At 46.0% G+C, this 17,460-nt stretch overlaps 1 protein-coding gene across 1 annotated transcript in view; it reads right to left on the minus strand.

The window, feature by feature from the left end:
* ALK (ALK receptor tyrosine kinase) overlaps positions 1 to 17,460 on the minus strand; it is a 704,322-nt gene that overhangs the window by 50,012 nt on the left and 636,850 nt on the right. The window contains exon 12 of the mRNA XM_065928786.1: positions 6,605 to 6,767. Coding sequence (XP_065784858.1) covers positions 6,605 to 6,767 — 163 coding nt within the window. The remainder of the gene's footprint in view (positions 1 to 6,604; positions 6,768 to 17,460) is intronic.

The following is a 17,460-nucleotide window of genomic DNA, read 5'->3' on the forward strand; positions in this document are numbered from 1 at the left end:
GGCTGTCCCTGTTCCATTCCGGTTTTGCACCGATGAGCAAGACCCATTGTCCACTCGTCCCTTACCGCCTTCCTGACCCAGGTGTATGAGAGCTAGAAGAGACCTCAGTGACCGCTCCCTCTCAACCCTCCTTTGACAGATGAGGCCCTAAAGCAGAGGGAAGGCACACTTCCAAGGTCACACAGTGTATCAGAGGTAGAACCCAAGCTTCATTCTGCCTGCAGCTCATGGCTCTTCGCTCCAGGCACCCCCAGGCCCACACTCTGACTTGCCTTGCTCTATGCTCTCTAGGGCGATGGCTATCTGCCCAATTACCCTGGCAAGGAGTCGTGCCTGCGACTCTCCTCTACGCTCGTCTAGAATTGTCCTGGCATTGTGAAACTGTTGTTGAACTTCTCTGCTCTGCAGTCTTTGTAAAGACCAGAGGCTCAGTCCTCTCTCTGAGGGCTGTGACTCCAGACAGAGAAGTGGACACCACCCCCACCCTTTCCCTGGCTCAGAGCCGAGCGGGCGGTAGGTGCTCCGTGGCTGCGGGTGGATCTGACTGATGATGCGATCCAGCTGCACTCGCTGGTCTCTGGAGCCAGGTGAGGAAATGAGTGTCAGGGACAGAGGCCATCAGGAACAGCTGCGGCCAGGTCTGTGGGCGGGCTTGGCTGGCTGCAGCTGCGATCTGGGACCTCCTGCACGCTATGTCTGAGAAACAAGCGAACCATGTGAGAGCTGCTGTCAGGAGCTGTGGGCTGTGCTTGACAAATGAGACAAATGATTTTATGGACTATCTGTGTGTGTGTGCATATACGTGCGTGAGTGTGTGTGTGTGGGAAGCTGGGGGAGGAGCAGGGCTGGGAAGGATGTGGAACCCTGGAGAGGGAGAAGGAAGGAAGACAGGCAGGTGGGCTGGGGGGAGGGAGAGAAGGATAAAGACGGGAAAAAGTCAGGAAGAGCGAGAGGCTGGCTGGCCGACACCTTTGGCGTGTGGCTGCCCCAGCGCGGGTGTGTCACACATGGAATCCTACTAAATACCCCCAGACCTCAGAGCTGGGTGCGTGCCTCCATTTCACGGTGAGGCTGAGACTCTTGCCCCAGCACAACCCACAGTCCATGTTCGTGCTCTGACCCACCTCAGTCACCCACCCCCACGGACACTCAGAACCAAACTGGGAAACCTCCCAAATCAGGTGCCCCCTCCCTGTTATCTTGCCTCTCCTTCCCAGTCAGGCTCCTTGGGACAGGAGCTGTCACTCACTGTCCTGGCTTCCTCAGCCCCTGACTCACTGTCCTCCTCGTATCATCTGGTCCCCCAGCCCCCATCCACTCAGTCCTCCAGTCACGCTGACTCTACCTCCCAAACGAATCAACACCTTTCGCTATGTTTCCCCTGCCCTGGTCGAACCCCACTTGACTCTAGCCTAGAAGACCTCAGCAGCCTTCCCTCTGCTCTCCCTGCCTCCCTGCTTGTTTTTCTCCTCATCACACCATCACCAGAAGGAGCAAAATGTGTCTGGGAGGTGAGGCTCCAGCCTCAGGGCTAGGTCTTGCCTCAGCTCCTGCAGGCCCCGGCTCCCCCAGGCGTTCTTCCCACCAGGAAGGCCCTCCCCTCTTCTTCACAGACAACTCTGTCACCTTCAAGACTGAAACTCAGGCTTCTGTCTCCTTGTGGAAGCCACCCATGAACTCAGGCCCTTCCCCTGGCCTCTGACGGCAGGGCGGCGTGTAAACCTCTGGTGTGGCATTCGTACCTCACACCAAAATGCTTTGTTCCTATGTCTGCCATTGGCTGGGGCTCCTTTGGGGGCAAAGACTGGATCTTGTACCCTTTATATACTTAGGTGTCAGGCAGTGTCCTAAGAGGCGCTTAGTATGGTTCTCTGAGATTTGCAGAGCAGGAGGAGAGCAGGTGTGGACACCTCTTCTGTTTTGACAGAGAAAGTAGAAAATCTAGGGGAAGGGGAAACTCAGAACAGGACAGCAGTGTGTGTGTGTGTGTGTGTGTGTGTGTGTGTGTGTGTGTGTGTGTGTGTGTGTGTGCACGCATGTGCTTTCAGTGTGATATAAAATAGGTAACTAGTAAGAACCTGGGCTTCCCTGGTGGCTTAGATGGTAAGAATCTGCCTGCAGTGCAGGAGACTTGGGTTCGATCCCTGGGTCGGGAAGATCCCCTGGAGGAGGAAATGGCTACTCACTCCAGTATTCTTGTCTGGAGAATTCCATGGATAGAGGATCCTGGTGGGCTGCAGTCCACAGGGTTGTAAGTGGTTGGACGCAACTGAGCAACTAACACACATACATAAGAACCTACCATACAGCACAGGGAGCTCTACTCAATACTCTGTAATGACCTACATGGGAAAAGAATCTAAAAAAGAGCAGATAAATGTATAACTGATTCACTGTGCTATACAGTAGAAACTAACACAACATTGTAAATAACTATACTCCAATATAAATTAGTTAAAATAAAGAGTGGGGGTGTTTTCGCCTGTATGCATCCCTGAGGAAGCCTCAGACAATGATGCCCCACCTTGGCAGACAGTAGGTGCTTGGTAAGTAGTAGTTTCTTTTCCTTAACCACTCCCATCAATAGGTAGAGTCCTTGACTGGAGCAATAATAGGGCCAGGTCTCAGGCTGCAGTCAGACAGCACTAGGTGAGTGCCACACTCTTCCAGGAATAGATGGACTCCCTAAGGAATGCTCCCAGCCTTCCTGTTCTCAAGAACCTTTGATCACATCTGTCTTCTGTGTGTCCTGTTTGTCTCACTAGATGAACTGTACTTACTAAATAAGGATTAGTACTAGTTACCATGGAGAAAATATCTTCCAGAAAAAAGGCCCCTGACCCCTCAACCTGGATATTCTGACTGGGGGACATCTTGATGCAGTCTATAGCACTTTGGGGCCTCCCAGGTGGCTCAGCGGGTAAGGAATCCACCTGCCGATGCAGGAGACACAGGAGACACAAGTTCAGTCCCCGGGTTGGGAAGATCCCCTGGAGGAGAAAATGGCAAACCACTCCAGTATTCTTGCCTGGAAAATTCCATGGACAGAGGAGCCTGGTGGACTACAGTCCATGGGTTGCAAAGAGTCAGACACGACTGAAGCGACTAAGCATGCATGCACGCATAGCACTTTGATGTGCTATAATGATTTGTAGCACATCATCAAATGGTCTGCTTCTTTGATGTGACATTATGTGACCAACGGACATTATTGTTCAAGTTTCGAGCCTCATCTAAGGTCAAGGATTAGATAAGGGTCAAGAATATCTGTAACAGCCTTTGTTGGGTTAAAAAACAAGGAGTCTACAGCGACAACAAAACCCAAACCAAACATTCTGGGGCTTTGATTCTTTCATTTTGACATGATGCTTCTCAGCCCAGTTCAAAAAGTCCCTTTTAGAAACATGGGCATTTCGGTGTCTTGCTTCAACAGAAAAACAGCTCCTGTGTGTGTTTCTGGGGAGTGTGCAGTAGGCAGTGCTGGGGGCTTCAAGCTAGCTAGTCTCAACATTCCAAAGAGAGAAATGGAAATAGTTCTCCCATTTGGGCTGGGCTTATTGCAACACACGGTGGTGATATTGTGGCAATTCACGTAGATGAGAAACCTGGCTAGACTTAGATATGGCTGTGATTAATAAAAAATGGGGAAATGAATTAATTATTATTTAATAAGTGTAGTTTGGCAGGCACAATCTTTCAAAAGACCAGAAAAAAGTCCTCGGAAGCACAGAAGTTGGGAAATATTGCTGTTCTGGAAATGCTGTCTGGCCACTGCCTGACACCATGGTTACTCCAGCAGATTTCTTGCAGATGTTGGACTGGGAAGCACCTATCACATGCAGGACACATGCGAGGTGCCTGTACATGATCTTTGCAACCAGCTGGACAGATGTCAACAACTCCCAACCCTCACCTTTAACAGATGGGGAAACAGAGTCTCAAGGGATTAAGTGACCTGCCCAAGTTTGGCAGGTCTGATTCACCCTATCTCAGGGGAAACACAGCCTAAGAGGACCTCTGTAAGTCTCAGGGGACTTTGAGCCAGTCTAACTTGGGAGTTGCCCTGGGCAAGGGTGGGACAGCAGGTCTTGCTGGAGGTAACTGTTGAGGTCTCTCTCTGCCTTGCCACTCCTCTGCCGCCTTCCTCATGTTGCTTTTCATATGTGGGGGTTTACACCAAGTGCTGGGCTGGCCAGTCTCCTTTCAGGCAGTGGGGCCTCCCCTCCCAGGCTCTCATTTCTGGAGGCTTCCGGGAGGTGGGTGCTGCTTGGGTCCTAAGGATTCCCTTGCCCCATTTCCTGTTTCTTGCGTCTCAAAGTCCAGATGTGAGTTTTAATGGAGGGAACACAAATGCTTTGAGCCTGAGGGTCCTTGGTTCAAATTCCATCTTTGTCACTGAGGGGGTCTTTAGGGGGGCTCAGGGGAACCTTAGGGGAGCTTCCCATGTGGCGCCAGTGGTAAAGAACCCATTTGCCAATGCAGGAGATGTAAGAGATGAGGGTTAGATCTCTGGGTCAGGAAGATCCCCTGGAGGAGGAAATGAGAATCCACTCCAGTATTCTTGCCAGGAGAATCTCATGGACAGAGAGCTGGTGGGCTACAGTTCCACTCTTACAAAGAGTCAGACACGACTGAAGTGATTTAGCATATATGCATGCACACACATACATGTGGCCTTAGATCTGTTGCTTAACTTCCTGACTCCAGTTTCTTCATATGGAAACAAGGGAATACAGATAAAAACAATAATGATAACATCTACTTCATTGTTACAAGGAGGAGAAATACCTAGTGGGTCCTCAACAGACAGGCATCCTCTTCTCTCTAGGATAGTGGGTGACCTCTGGAAAATCAGCCAGGCAGGAAGGGAGGCCCGGCCTGCTCAGTGCGGTAGGGGCAGGGGTAGCCGGATGTCTTCGGCCATTTACTGGGGATTTGTGGGACCTGGAGCTGCTAATCTCATTGCAGCCAAACCTTGTTATTGCATTCCTGCCCGGAATGTCATTTAAAAAGCACTTAGGCTTTCCCCAGAACGCATTTACACGAGGTCCCAGGGGCTGGGACTGCACAGAAAGCAGGGCAACCTGAGAAGCTCCTTTCTTCCCTGGGGGCTGAGGCTGTACGGGGCGCAGGAGGCGGGTGTTGGGGACTGCAGGAAGGGGAGCAGCTCATTTCCCACTCCCCTCTGGGGAGGGGAGAGGAGCGGGTATTTGCATGAACGATGGCATAATTATGCTTCCTGTTTATGCAGCCCAGCCACGTGCGGTGCAAGGAACCTCCACCGGCTGGGCCTCAGAAGTCTGGGCCTGGAGGCAATTTCTGGACCCCAGCGCTGTGGGGAGGCTCCTGACACTGAGCTTCAGTTCCCTCCTTTGTAAAAGGAGGATTGTGGCATTGACCTTGCCTCTGTCATTGAGCTGTGAGAAGATGACAGTCTGGGGTGCGATGAATCCAGTGGTTTTTGGGGGTGGCATCAGCATCATCTGAGAACTTGCAAGAAATTCATATTCTCGATGAATGAATGTGTGGATGGATTCCATGAGTACAGTGAATATCACTTATGTCTCCCTCCTCAACCTGCATCCAGTAAATGCCAATGTGTTGTCATATTTGCTTCATTAATGTAAAAATGTTTAGCATGAAAAAAAGGAAAAGCTTATTCTTGAGCCCCACTCCAGACCTATATAATCATACTCTTCGAAAGGCTTCCCTAGTGGCTCAGATGGTAAAGAATCTGCCTGCTAATGCAGGAGATCTACATGAGTTCAATCCCTGGGTCAGGAAGATCCCCTGGAGAAGGAAATGGCAACCCACTCCAGTATTCTTGTCCAGGGAAATCCCGTGGACAGAGGAGTCAAAGAATCAGATACAATTGAGTGACTAACACTTTCACTTTTTTACTTTCCGAGTAGGGCCAGCAATCTGGGCCTTGTACAGCACATGGCTGGGCTGCGTAAATAGGAAGCATAATTATGCCATCGTTCATGCAAATATCTGGCCTTCCTGTCATTCCGATGCCTATTCAGAGTTAGAAGCCTCGCCATCAGCTTGGCTTAGCTGCCTACCCACTGGAGTTGGGCCTCCCTCAGCCTGGCCTTGCTCTAGTGGAATGCTCTAAGGTGGGGATTGGGCCTGGGATGAGAATTCAAGAATAGTTGCTTGACTAGCAAACAATGAAGGCCCAGGAAAGGAGGCTCAAGGATAAGAAACATCTTTCATGTGTATCATACTTTTGTTTCCCAAACACTTGGACATTTATTGCCTCATTTGAACAGCATGAAGTAACAGTCGAAGAACAACCCATTCAAATTATAATTATTCATAAAACTAGAGAACGCTCTGAACCTAGCTCATGCATGCATATCGTCTCCACAAATGGTCTGTGGTGTGGGAGCCTGGCAGACAAAGGACATAGCTACCTTTCCTGCCATATTCCATTATCCCCAATCTCCCCGTCTCCAGCCCTCACCTCCAATGTGGGCCAGAGTCTCTGGCCTTGGCCTGCCTGGGCACCCCAACGGGTCAGGCATGCACCCACAGGCAGGACCCCAGTCCTCTTCAGGAGTGCGGGTCTGCCCTTGACCCTCCCCTCCTCCATACCCACCTGTAGGTGTCGGTGGCTGGCACCTTCCAGGTCTGGATGCCCTTCAGGGGGCCCTCGCTCCCCACCACCACGCTCAGGTTGGAGTTCCGGTAGGCGTTGTTGCACTGGGCCTGCGTGGGACCGTGGGGCCCACTGGCCCCGCATGTGGTGAACAGCCAGTGAACTGCACACAAGAGGAAAGGCAATCACTCACTTGGCCTGGCCCTCCCTTCTCCAGGGGTTTCCCTCACTGCCTCTGAGCTGTCAGCTCCATGGCGCCAAGCCCCTGTTCCAGGATGGCACCAAGGTCGGGGCAAGGAACACTAATCAGTCATTCAAACTGGAAGCTTCTGTGAGGATTTGCTGTGTGCCAGGCCCTGGACCAGAGGCAGAGACACACACATGGAGCAGACTGGATCCTGGCCTTCACAGACTTACAGGCGATTAAAAGGAGACCCAAAAGGATGCAACAACACAGGCCAGTAAGGGAAAAAGCCACAGAAGGGTCCAGCTAACTCTGCACCGTGAGAGTTCTGAGGAGCGAGAGAAGACTCCTCTCAGGTGAGGCAGGCACGAGCGGAGGTTAGGTCCCCTCCTGGTTCTCACCAGGTCCAGGACAGTACTAGGCAAACAAGAGGTGCTCAATCTGTGCTATTGTGACTGGGTCTAACCTGACTTCTGCATACAGGATCCTCTCAGCCTGAAGAAGTTCAAAAGAATAAACTGGGCACAAAGTCAGCTCCATGCCATCCTTCCCCTCATTGGTTGGGCTTGGAAACACATTGGAAACAGCCCTGTGCTATTTACTGTAAAAAGTAGGAAATGGATCACTTGTGCCTCTGATGCATGTCCTCCTTTTCCAAGCCCCTCACCACTGCCTGGTGGCTTGTCCTCACCCAGAGCACCCAATGCTCTTCGGTGGCCTTCCGGGGGTGTCTCAGGAACACTCAGCACACCTCCACCCCTCCACAGCCGCTGGACCACTTCCTTCCATACATTTTATTTTTGAGTCAGGCTGGACCTTGGAGAATTGTCAGATTTCATCCTGGCGGGAATTCTAATGTGTTTAAAATCTATAAAAACTTTTCCCCCAAATGTGCTCTTGATAAAGTTACTTTTACTTAAAATACAAAAATCTCATTATAAGATTGGAGAAATTATTTCCCTTTAAAGAGATGAAGTTGAATCCTACCTACAGAAAATTATGAAAAAATTAATTTGGCTGTATATAGCTTTGTTCGCTAAAACATAAAATTCTTTTGATGACTTTCAACTAACTTGATGCAGAAATGAAAGGTTAACTTGGGTTGCTAATTATCAGCAATCAGATTGAGATTACATGAGGGCAGTTTTGATAATCTAAAAACCAGGCTGGTTGCGGTAGGCTTTTGTGATGCTGCCCCAGCCCAGGATCAGGAGAGCAAAGCTCTAGTTGGGGTTCCAATGCACACACAGCTACTCAATACTGAGCCCTCAGGACTTTTCTTGGCTTCATTTTCTTCAAAGAAAGATGTTGATTTCTATTTGGTTTCTGAAGGTCATTTCAAGGGCAAGAAGGTGATGAATCCATTCATCTCTGGTGTGAATGCTTGAGTGTTAATTTTCTCATCTGTTTGCATTGTAAGGGGGTAATCTGTTAATTCAAAGAACTGACTCTTAACTGGAAGCTTTTCAGCAGAGCTGTCGTGGCCAGTTGACCTTTCACCCTTTCCAGTGCTCAAATTACACGTGTGGGCTGTGCAGGGGGCGGAGGTGGTGGTGTGGGGGGATGTGGTAAGGTCATGGACTCCGAAATCAGCAAGAACATTTAGGTTTGGGAGCAGCCTCATCACTTGGTGATTATGGGACCTTGATTATCTTCTTTTTTGTCTGTGAAAGGGGCTAGATTGGAATGAGAATTAAAGGGAAATGAGGGGTATGAAAGGTTATTATAATATCGAAAACTCTAAAAATGTAATAAGCTACCTTGCTGACTCCTGCCTACAACCAAGGCTGGTGCTGTTCCTGACAATGCGAAGAGTGGCCAGAGTTTCTGTGAATATGGATCTCCCTGCCAACAGCACCAAGGAATTTAAACTCAGTGAACTGGGGATGAGGGTAGGAGCAGGAAGAAAAAGAAAAGCTCAGAAAAGAAGTTTAAAAGTCCATTCCACCCCCATGGTCCCTAGCTCCTCTAAGTCTATTCTGCAGGTCAGTCTGTGCCTATAGCAAGCAGCCTGGGTTTGGCGGCAGCCTTGTCAATCTGGGGCAGAGCATGGTGGTTCATTTAGTTAGTTCGGACCTGGAAATCAAAGAATTCAGACATAAATATAAATATGTTTTCTCCCCGTGGAGAGTGTGCTGAGGAAGACAGCTAAAAGAAGGCATGCACTTGGCACCCTACCTGAGCGTTTGTCTTCAGCAGGACCTCTTCTAAATCCAGCCTCACTTAACATTGTTCTGAAGGTTCTGAGATGTTCTCAGAGAGGCTGGGTTTCTACTTCCTGGCCAAGTTGGGCATCTGATGAGGTAGGAAGAGGGGCATGGGCTTTTAATCCAGGTGGGCCAATTTTTCTCATTGGATTTTACCCCTGATGAGGTGTGAAAACTGGGGTAAACTCTGTGGCCTCTCTGAGCCTCAGTTTCTTAAGCTGAACAAGTGGAGATACAATACCCAGTACTTAGACGTGCTATGAGTATTAAATGATGACCTAAGCAAAGTGCTTAGAAGAACATTATGCATTAGAGACACATAAAGAATATAGTTTATAAAGTGTGTAACTTCCTGTTCAATTTTTGACTGTAAGAAAGCAGAGACACCCAGTCTCAAGATTTACATTCTTCAGTCCATAAAGAAGGGACTCTAAGGCAGTTTCTCAGTAAAAGGACCAGTATTTTCCCAACTCATTGGACGTATATTATTAGTCTCAGGTGGTTTCTATACACAAAATTATGTTTTCATTTTCAGCAACTGCAGATGGAAAAGTCCAGAGCGGGAACTCTTTCTGAAGTGGATTCCACAGAATGAGGATTCGCCATCCCAGGTCAGACCCATGATTCATCCAGCCGAGGTCTGTTGCACCCACAGCCTTCAAGGCATGGAAGTCCTCTTTGCTCCCTTCAATGGCTCCGATTCTCATAAATCTGCCCAAGGTTGTTTGGAATTAATTTCTGGGCCCCACAAGCAGCACTTCTTAGGGGAATGGGGTTTCTGAGTTTATTGCTCATTGAACAAGAGCTGTCCTGCTTCTGCTGTGTATGGGCTTGCCTTGCTGAAGCTTCATCCTGTTGGTTCTTTTGCTCATCTGCCTGGAATCTCACAGACACCACAGAATACCACAGCAAGATGGGACGACCCTGGAGATCTCTGAAATTAGTGGTTCCCAAACCACCTAAGGACCTTTAAACATACCAGTTTCAGGGCCCTGAAGATTCAGATTCATATAGAGGAAGGACAATATTTGCATTTTGTGAAAACTTTCCCAGGAGAGTTAGACTGCTGTGTGCAGAGTGGATAAATAGTTAAGCTAGGAGTGAAACATGGATCTTCTGAGTTTAAGTTCAAGACTTAAAAAGGTGCTACAACTACCGTAAAATCCTCATGGAAACTTTCTGTGAGTCTGGTTTTATTTTCCTTATAAATCCATGAGCCCAGGGCTCAGTTAAATCCAAACAACGTTGCTCAGGCCCAGAGAGCAGGCAGGCCACCATGAGGGGAGAGGTGAGTCGGCTCAGGGTATGTGGTAGGTAGACCCTCAGTTCTAGAAGGTAACACAGTGGCTTAACCTAGCAGAGTGTGGGTTTTGGAGTCATAGGCACAAACCAGGGAAAGCAGGTGATTAGTGTCAGGACTCTGGTCCCCTGAGAGGTCATGGGGAGCCAGGGGGTGTCAAAAGAGAAGTCCAGTAACTGGGATGTTTACAAGATCAACCAGCAGACATATGAGAGGGACTGGGTAAAAAGCAACGAGGTAAAATCTTGGTTTTAAAGAGAAGATCAAGGTCATAGTGAGACTGGCAGTGAGGTGGGCTTGATGTGAGCTGCCAATCTGAGAGTCCAAGCGTCCTCGCATTTCCCCAGCTGAGAGTCTACATTAATCCCTGAGGCTCCATGGAGCTGTAGGAGGATTAGATGGCCCCCAAGGAGCAGCCTGGATTGGGAGCATGGAAGGGAAGAAGCCGGGGAGGAAAGAAGTCTGGCTCTTTCCTCTTCTCTTACTTAAAAACCAAAACAAAACACCAGACTATTGTATTAAAACTCATTTATGAGAGAGAGAGAGAAAGAGAAAAAAGAACTGCTTTATCTTGCTCTCACTTACACCACACACTGGAAACCTAGTTTAATACTCACTCACATCTAAATTGTGTAAAGAACCCACAAACATCAAAATACTGATTGGTTATAGACAGCTGAGTAAAGAAAAATCCATTAAGCACTGGGTTTCATTTTAACTATATTGTAGCATCCTCCAAGAAGAAACAAATCAATTAGTAATATACAGCACAATGTTAAAAAAAATAGGCTAGATAGTGATTGTGCTGGTTTTATTACTGTTCCTAAGCCATCTCATCTGCTCAATTGAATGCAAAGAAATAAAGCGTGATACAAAGGAAAATAAGTTCTCAACTATCACTATTAATCACAATAATAAGGATCTGCCTCACGTCGAAGGCCTATATGGTTGTGCCATGGAAGTGAGCTCAATGGCTCTTGTGGATCTTTTATACTATTTTGATTCTGATCCATGGAATTGAATTTTATCCGTATTTGTTGACTGAGCTCAACTTCATGGGAGCTGTGGCATACTGAACCATTTTGATGGCCACTGTAGATCCCATTAAACTAAATAATGACCCCAAATCCAAGCAAATACAGTCATTCACCATCCATAAATATATCTGATGCTATTCTTTATTATAAATTGGGGGAAGTAACCCTTTTTGTGAGTAAATGATGAAAATCAACCAGTTGTTCCCCTTAACAGGGCAAAATGAAAACAATACAGATACTGTTGCTATTGTGAGGTTAAAACATTTTAACTCTTTAAACAATGGAGCAGCAACCCCTTCCAGATACCAGATCAATGTCTGATTATTTCTGTCTTTTTTTGATGTTCGCAGATGTTGAAGATGCCTAGATATGTTTATTCACTGAGAGCTGCAAAATAATGATATTCAGATTATATCCTTTTTCCTTATTTATTAGTTAGAATATATTTTTAAAGAGGTGCTTCTTCTCACCTACTATTTGGTTACCCAGTGATACAGTTCATATAGGAAAGGCAGATAAATGCTTAGTTCTTTCTCCTTATTTGGAGTATTCAAAGTAATGAATTGATCATCTATCATGCTCTGAAGTTGACTAGTTGTTTGTATATCACTATGAGTACATGAATTTAAACATATTCTGAGTTTTAATTAATAATTATTATTTCTTAATAGCTCAAATTGTCACATTTTTGGTGAGTGGTAGCTTCCTGAGTTCTTTTGTTGTTGTTGTTGTTGTTGTTGTTTAGTAGTTAAGCTGTGTCCTTTGGCCCCTTGATATCTGGTGTGATGAAATGTTCCTTACCCAGACCTGGGCTCAGCCATTTTTTCAAAAACTTTGGTTTCTTTTAGTGAAAAAAGGCATTTTAAGTATACAATCTGGGTGCTATAGACACTTCTTGCTAGTGGGTTTGTGATTGTTTCTAGGCTTTTTTAGTGGACAGAGCTAGGAAATACACAGGCCGTATAAACGTGTGTGTGTGTGTGTGTGTGTGTGTGTGTGTGTATACACACATTTATACGACAAAGTATCCATGAGTTTCCATTGACAGTTCCAAATCAAATTCAGAACTAGAGGGTTTTTAATTTAATCTCTTCTATATTACATCTGTATTTATTTTTCCACACCGCGAATCTTGCTTCTCAAGAACAAAGGTGATAAGGGAATTAAAATATTCTACAGTTACTCATACACTTTATGGTGCTTTGTCCTCACTCCCTTGTATTTGGGAGTTGGAAGGGACTACCTTACTAAAAAATTTTTGTTGTAAATATCCTTGGGTTTTCAGTTTTGATATGTGTTTGCTCAGTTTTTGCATAGAGAGTCTGAGAGATTTAAAAAAAACCATGCTGTTAACACCAATGGTGCCGTGCATCGTTCCAGGATCCTTAAATTGTTTTTAAATTTAGGAATCACTTGATATCTCTCTGGTCAGGCTCCTCACCTTTATTTCTACTCTTGGAACTGCAAGTTTTTTCTCAGATTTCTTCTCGGGGACATCCCCAGTGACTGTGGTCTATAACTTACTGTTGCACCATATTCTGCCTTTTTTTTTTTTTTTTGGATAGAGCCCACTAAGTATAATTTAAGTTCTTTGTGATAGTGCCATTTGGACTTAAGTTGATTGGGGCTATTTGACCCTTTACTAAATGACTGCAGACACAAATATTTTCTATTAACTCACTTTCTCCTCTCTTTATTGTCAGGTTTACTTTCTTAGGGCTTCAGGATGTTCTATTAGTCTTATTTGGTATCTAGTGTTGGGTGAGGCTGTGAGAATGCATGGAGAATCTCTGTGCATTAGACTGAGGGGCAGTTAGATGCACAAAATCTTTATTTCAGAGTTTTGGAATGTATTCACATTTGACACTTATATTTGGTGGATGGTGGAAGGTACTAGGAGAATCTTCTAACCTCAGATAAAAGGATGTTGTTGTGGTTTTTCACCAACAGAGCTGGGAATCTTTGGCCCTCTATTCCAATGTATTGAATTACAGTACGTTGATGGGTCACTTCCACTCTCCAGTTTGTTTATTGTCTTAAAAACATGTTAGATCAGTAGATAGGGAATGGGGAAGAACTGTTACTTTTATTTCATAAGATGGTCAACCAGGCAGAAAAGTTTAACAACTGGCTTGTGATTATAGAGAAAAAGTGAGGAGGGGACCATCACATTTATTCTTTTTACAACATTTTTTCATTTGATCAATTCTCCATGTTGTTCTAGCTTGTTTCTCACACTGAACTATTTGCACCTACACATGCACACACACACACATACACCCCTTGTTTCTTCATGCATTGCTTCCTGGTCCTTTCTCTCCTATTCTGTTCGGATGATGAGAAGTTAGGAGCGGGTAACAGCGGTAGTAATAACAGCAGCTCTGTCTTTTGTGCTAGATGTGCTCACACAATGATCTCTTTTCACTTTTACATCCTTGTCTCCTAGGGGCCTCACACTGTCCCTCTGGGTGGGCAGGATGCCTGCAGAAGCTGAGGTCTCCCAGGGAGCAAAGACCAGAGGCCCACATCCCTCTCTGCTGGGAGCAGACATCCCTTCCTGAAGAAGAACTTTGGAATGGGCCAGCTCCCGATCAACAGGGCAGCTAGTCTGGGCTGTTGAGATAAAAGCTGCTTTCAGGACTGAATTACCCTGAACAGCTCTGACACCCAGCCATCTGAGGCAGTTTTTAATGGCTCCTATGATGACTCCTTGTGTTCTCAGCCACCCTCTGTTCCCTGAGGGAAAGTGAGTAACACGAGAGAAGAAACGTCACAGGAAAAACACCATCCTGAAAGCAGAACTGTAAAAATTAAGTTAAGGGAGGTCTCGGGGCTAATTTGGTTATTTCCTGAGTTGGAGTCAGGCCAGAGCTGTGTTAATAAAGTACTGGATATTGAGATGGGTGCTGTGGACTCACTCATATGGGGTTTACACACAATGGGTTTGGTTCTGAGGCTTAAGTGGGCTTAAGTAGGTCTCTAAGGAAATGCTCGAATCCTGCTCTTTAGCAGTATGAACACACCCCTGGCCCCATGGTTGATGGAGCTGATTGGTTGATAGACTGAGTGGACTAGTTAGTAGGATCCAAGTCAGAAATCTGGGTGAAGGAAAAGAAGGGCTTCTCTTTTTCAGGAAGCTCTTCTGACTTTCAGTGGTGTTGCTGGACAAGCCCAAGCTGTGCCTTATTTTCCTTACTTATGAACCTTAATCCCAGAATTGGATTATTCTGTCAGTCACTTAATAATAAATAAAAATTATATGAATAAAATATGTTATTACATTATTACGAAGTCACTGTCAATATTCACTAGAAAAACCAAGTCAGGCCTTTCAGACCCAACCACCTGGATTGGTTTAGAAAGCTGTCCTGTAGAAAGTTATGGAGTCCCCATTATTTCTGAGATTCTGACAAGCTTTGAAAGACTAGAAACTCTCTTTCAATTTGTATTAAGGAGTGCGTCTTCTGGAGGCATTCTTCTATGTCCTCACTCAAGTTACATGTTTCCCCCAAGTTGAGTGTGAGAATTTCATCTGCAAATTGATGATCTAATGGGTTGGAGGAACTGATTAAACAAAAGGATCCAACATGCAAAATGCTGTCCCCCTTTTCCCTTAACATGGTTGGTTTTAAGAGGTCAAAAATTAGAATGTGCTTGAAAGTTTTGCATAAAAAAAAAAAGGAAAAAATATGCCTAGAATACATATGTATAAATAAAAGACTGTACAGCTCACAGGTGGAGGAGGAGGATTATAAATGAACTGAAAATGTATAGAAGGCAATCTATGAAGGAGAAGTGAATTGGCCCAATCTTTTCTGTAATGTAGTTTGATAATGTTAATAATAATATCACACACTTTGTATTAGTATATTCTTCTATACCTTTCAAAGCAAATGACCTCATTTGCTCACCACAATAGCCAGCTCTGAGAAAGAACCATGGCAGGTAATTATTATCCCTACTTTAGGGATAAAGAAAACACTGGGGCTGAGAATATTTGACTCTCCTGAAGTCCCCTAGCTGGAATCACGGTTTCTAGGATTCTTTCTGATTCATTTTCCAACTGGCTATGGACTGGCACTCAGTAGGTACTTTGTGATATTTGAATGTCTATGGAATATTGAACAGAGAGGTTTAAGATTGCTGCTAAGATTTTGGCCCACCAGAATCCACAATGAAGTCTCAGAGCTTCCTGGTAACTGGTTGCTCTCCTATATACAAAAGCCACTGCAGGTAGGTTGTTAGGGGGCCCGAATGATCTCTACCTCCTGGTGGCCACAGCCTTGCATAATCCCCCCCCTTTGAGTACAGGCAAGACTTCTGAGTTGCTTCTAACCAAAAGAATATGGCAAAGGTGATGGGATATTAGTTCCATGACCATGTGACATAAGATTGTAACTTCCATCTTGCTGGCAGACTCCCTCTCTCTCTCTCTCTCTCTCATCAACAGCTGCTCCAGCAACTACTAACAACCACATGAACTTGGGAGTAATTCTTTCCCTAGTTGAGCTTTAAGATGAGACCCAGCCCTGGTGAACACCTTACGGAACTTTATGAGAAACTATGAAGCAGAGGACCCAGCTAAACTATACCTGGTTTCTTGACTCCCAGAAACTGATATAATAAATATGTGTTGTTTTTAGCCACTATGTCTACGGTAATTTGTTACAGAGCAATAGATAACTATCTGCATAACTCAGATTCCTCTCCAGAAACCAGTGCTTTCTTTGGCCTCACCTTTTCTGTGAGCCCCCAGCTTGGAGGACACTGGCTGGGCTGAGTTCTTCTCTGTGCCCCCTCTCTCTTCCCTGAATCAGTGATGCTAAGGTGATCCCACTTCTTGGCAACGTAGGGGCAGGCAAAGAGGAGCTGACTTTTGGGACCTAGCATTAGCATTTCAGCCATCATTATATTATAGTTTCTCTGTCCAGTTCTGCGCCCAAACAAATTTTTAAAAACAGTCTTTCTGTCCAGGATCACTGAAGCTTTGCTGCGAAAAGCAAAGAGCTGAATAGGCTCTGAGGGGACGTGGGGTTGTTTTGCAGGCAGAACCAGCAAGTCTGAGGGAAGGATGATAATTAAAAGTGGACTTCCCAAATAACAAGTGCTTAATGCACCTGCACTGATGGAGGGGCCTTTGCATCCTGCTGGTCTTGGAGCTAAACGATACTAAGGCGTGCTGAGATCGGAGTTCCCGGATCATTTATTGTCTCCCATTTATATAACCTTTCAGTGAAACAAATGGGAAAAAACAACATGTTTTCTCAGGCCAGCCAAGAAGACAGGGAAAGGCAATGGGTCCTCTCTGTTGCTAAAAGGGCCGCGGCATGGTGTGAAGGCATTTTGTCTGCAGCTTTGCTATAATGCCAACCAGCACATCACATTGGACTGGAGGTTCCCGAGGCATTGTTGAGTCTGTCAGAGCTGGATGCTGCTGCACTATTTTTCCAGTGGGGCCCAGGGTCAGAAGGTTATCGGGAAGTTTTGAAGTCCACTAATGATTCGTTGCTTTCTCAACAGACACTGGATTTCTCTTTAAAAATGATGCTCAGTTCAGCATAATTGGCAATTCTCCAATCTTGGAGAGAGACCTTTGCACCACAGGGCAGGGTGAAGTCAGAGCCGGGGCTTGGGGGACAAGTCTGATTACTAGCTGTGCTCAGAAAGGGTTGCTGGAAAGGGACCTGGAGACTCCCTGTTGGGGTAGCACTGGCTTCCTGTCAGCTTTATGTGGGCCCAGCTCTGGGTGGTGTATTTTCCATGAGGGGCACTTTGGATTGTTCCCAGCTGCAGACCCCGAGGCACCCAGCACAGGGCTTGATATAGAGTAGGCACCAATACAGACTTGTTAAATTAAACTCAGCTTCGTGTGACTTTTTTTTTCCTTCCTGGGACTGAGATTCAGGGCTCTGTGAACACATTAGAAAGCAATGATGTCTTCTCTGTTGAACACTCAGTTGCATCTCTGAGTGGAAAGAGAAGATGGATAAAGCCAATCTGGATGTAGCAGGAGCATCTCCCTAACTGTGGTCAGCAGCTGGGTGGTGTTTGGGATTGTTCCTAATGGGCATGGAAGCTGACGACTTTGGGGTGAGCTGACTTAGTGGGAACCCTTAGTGGGAACCTCT

Source organism: Muntiacus reevesi, chromosome 3, assembly GCF_963930625.1.
Source record: "Muntiacus reevesi chromosome 3, mMunRee1.1, whole genome shotgun sequence".
Classification (NCBI taxonomy): Eukaryota; Metazoa; Chordata; class Mammalia; order Artiodactyla; family Cervidae; genus Muntiacus; species Muntiacus reevesi.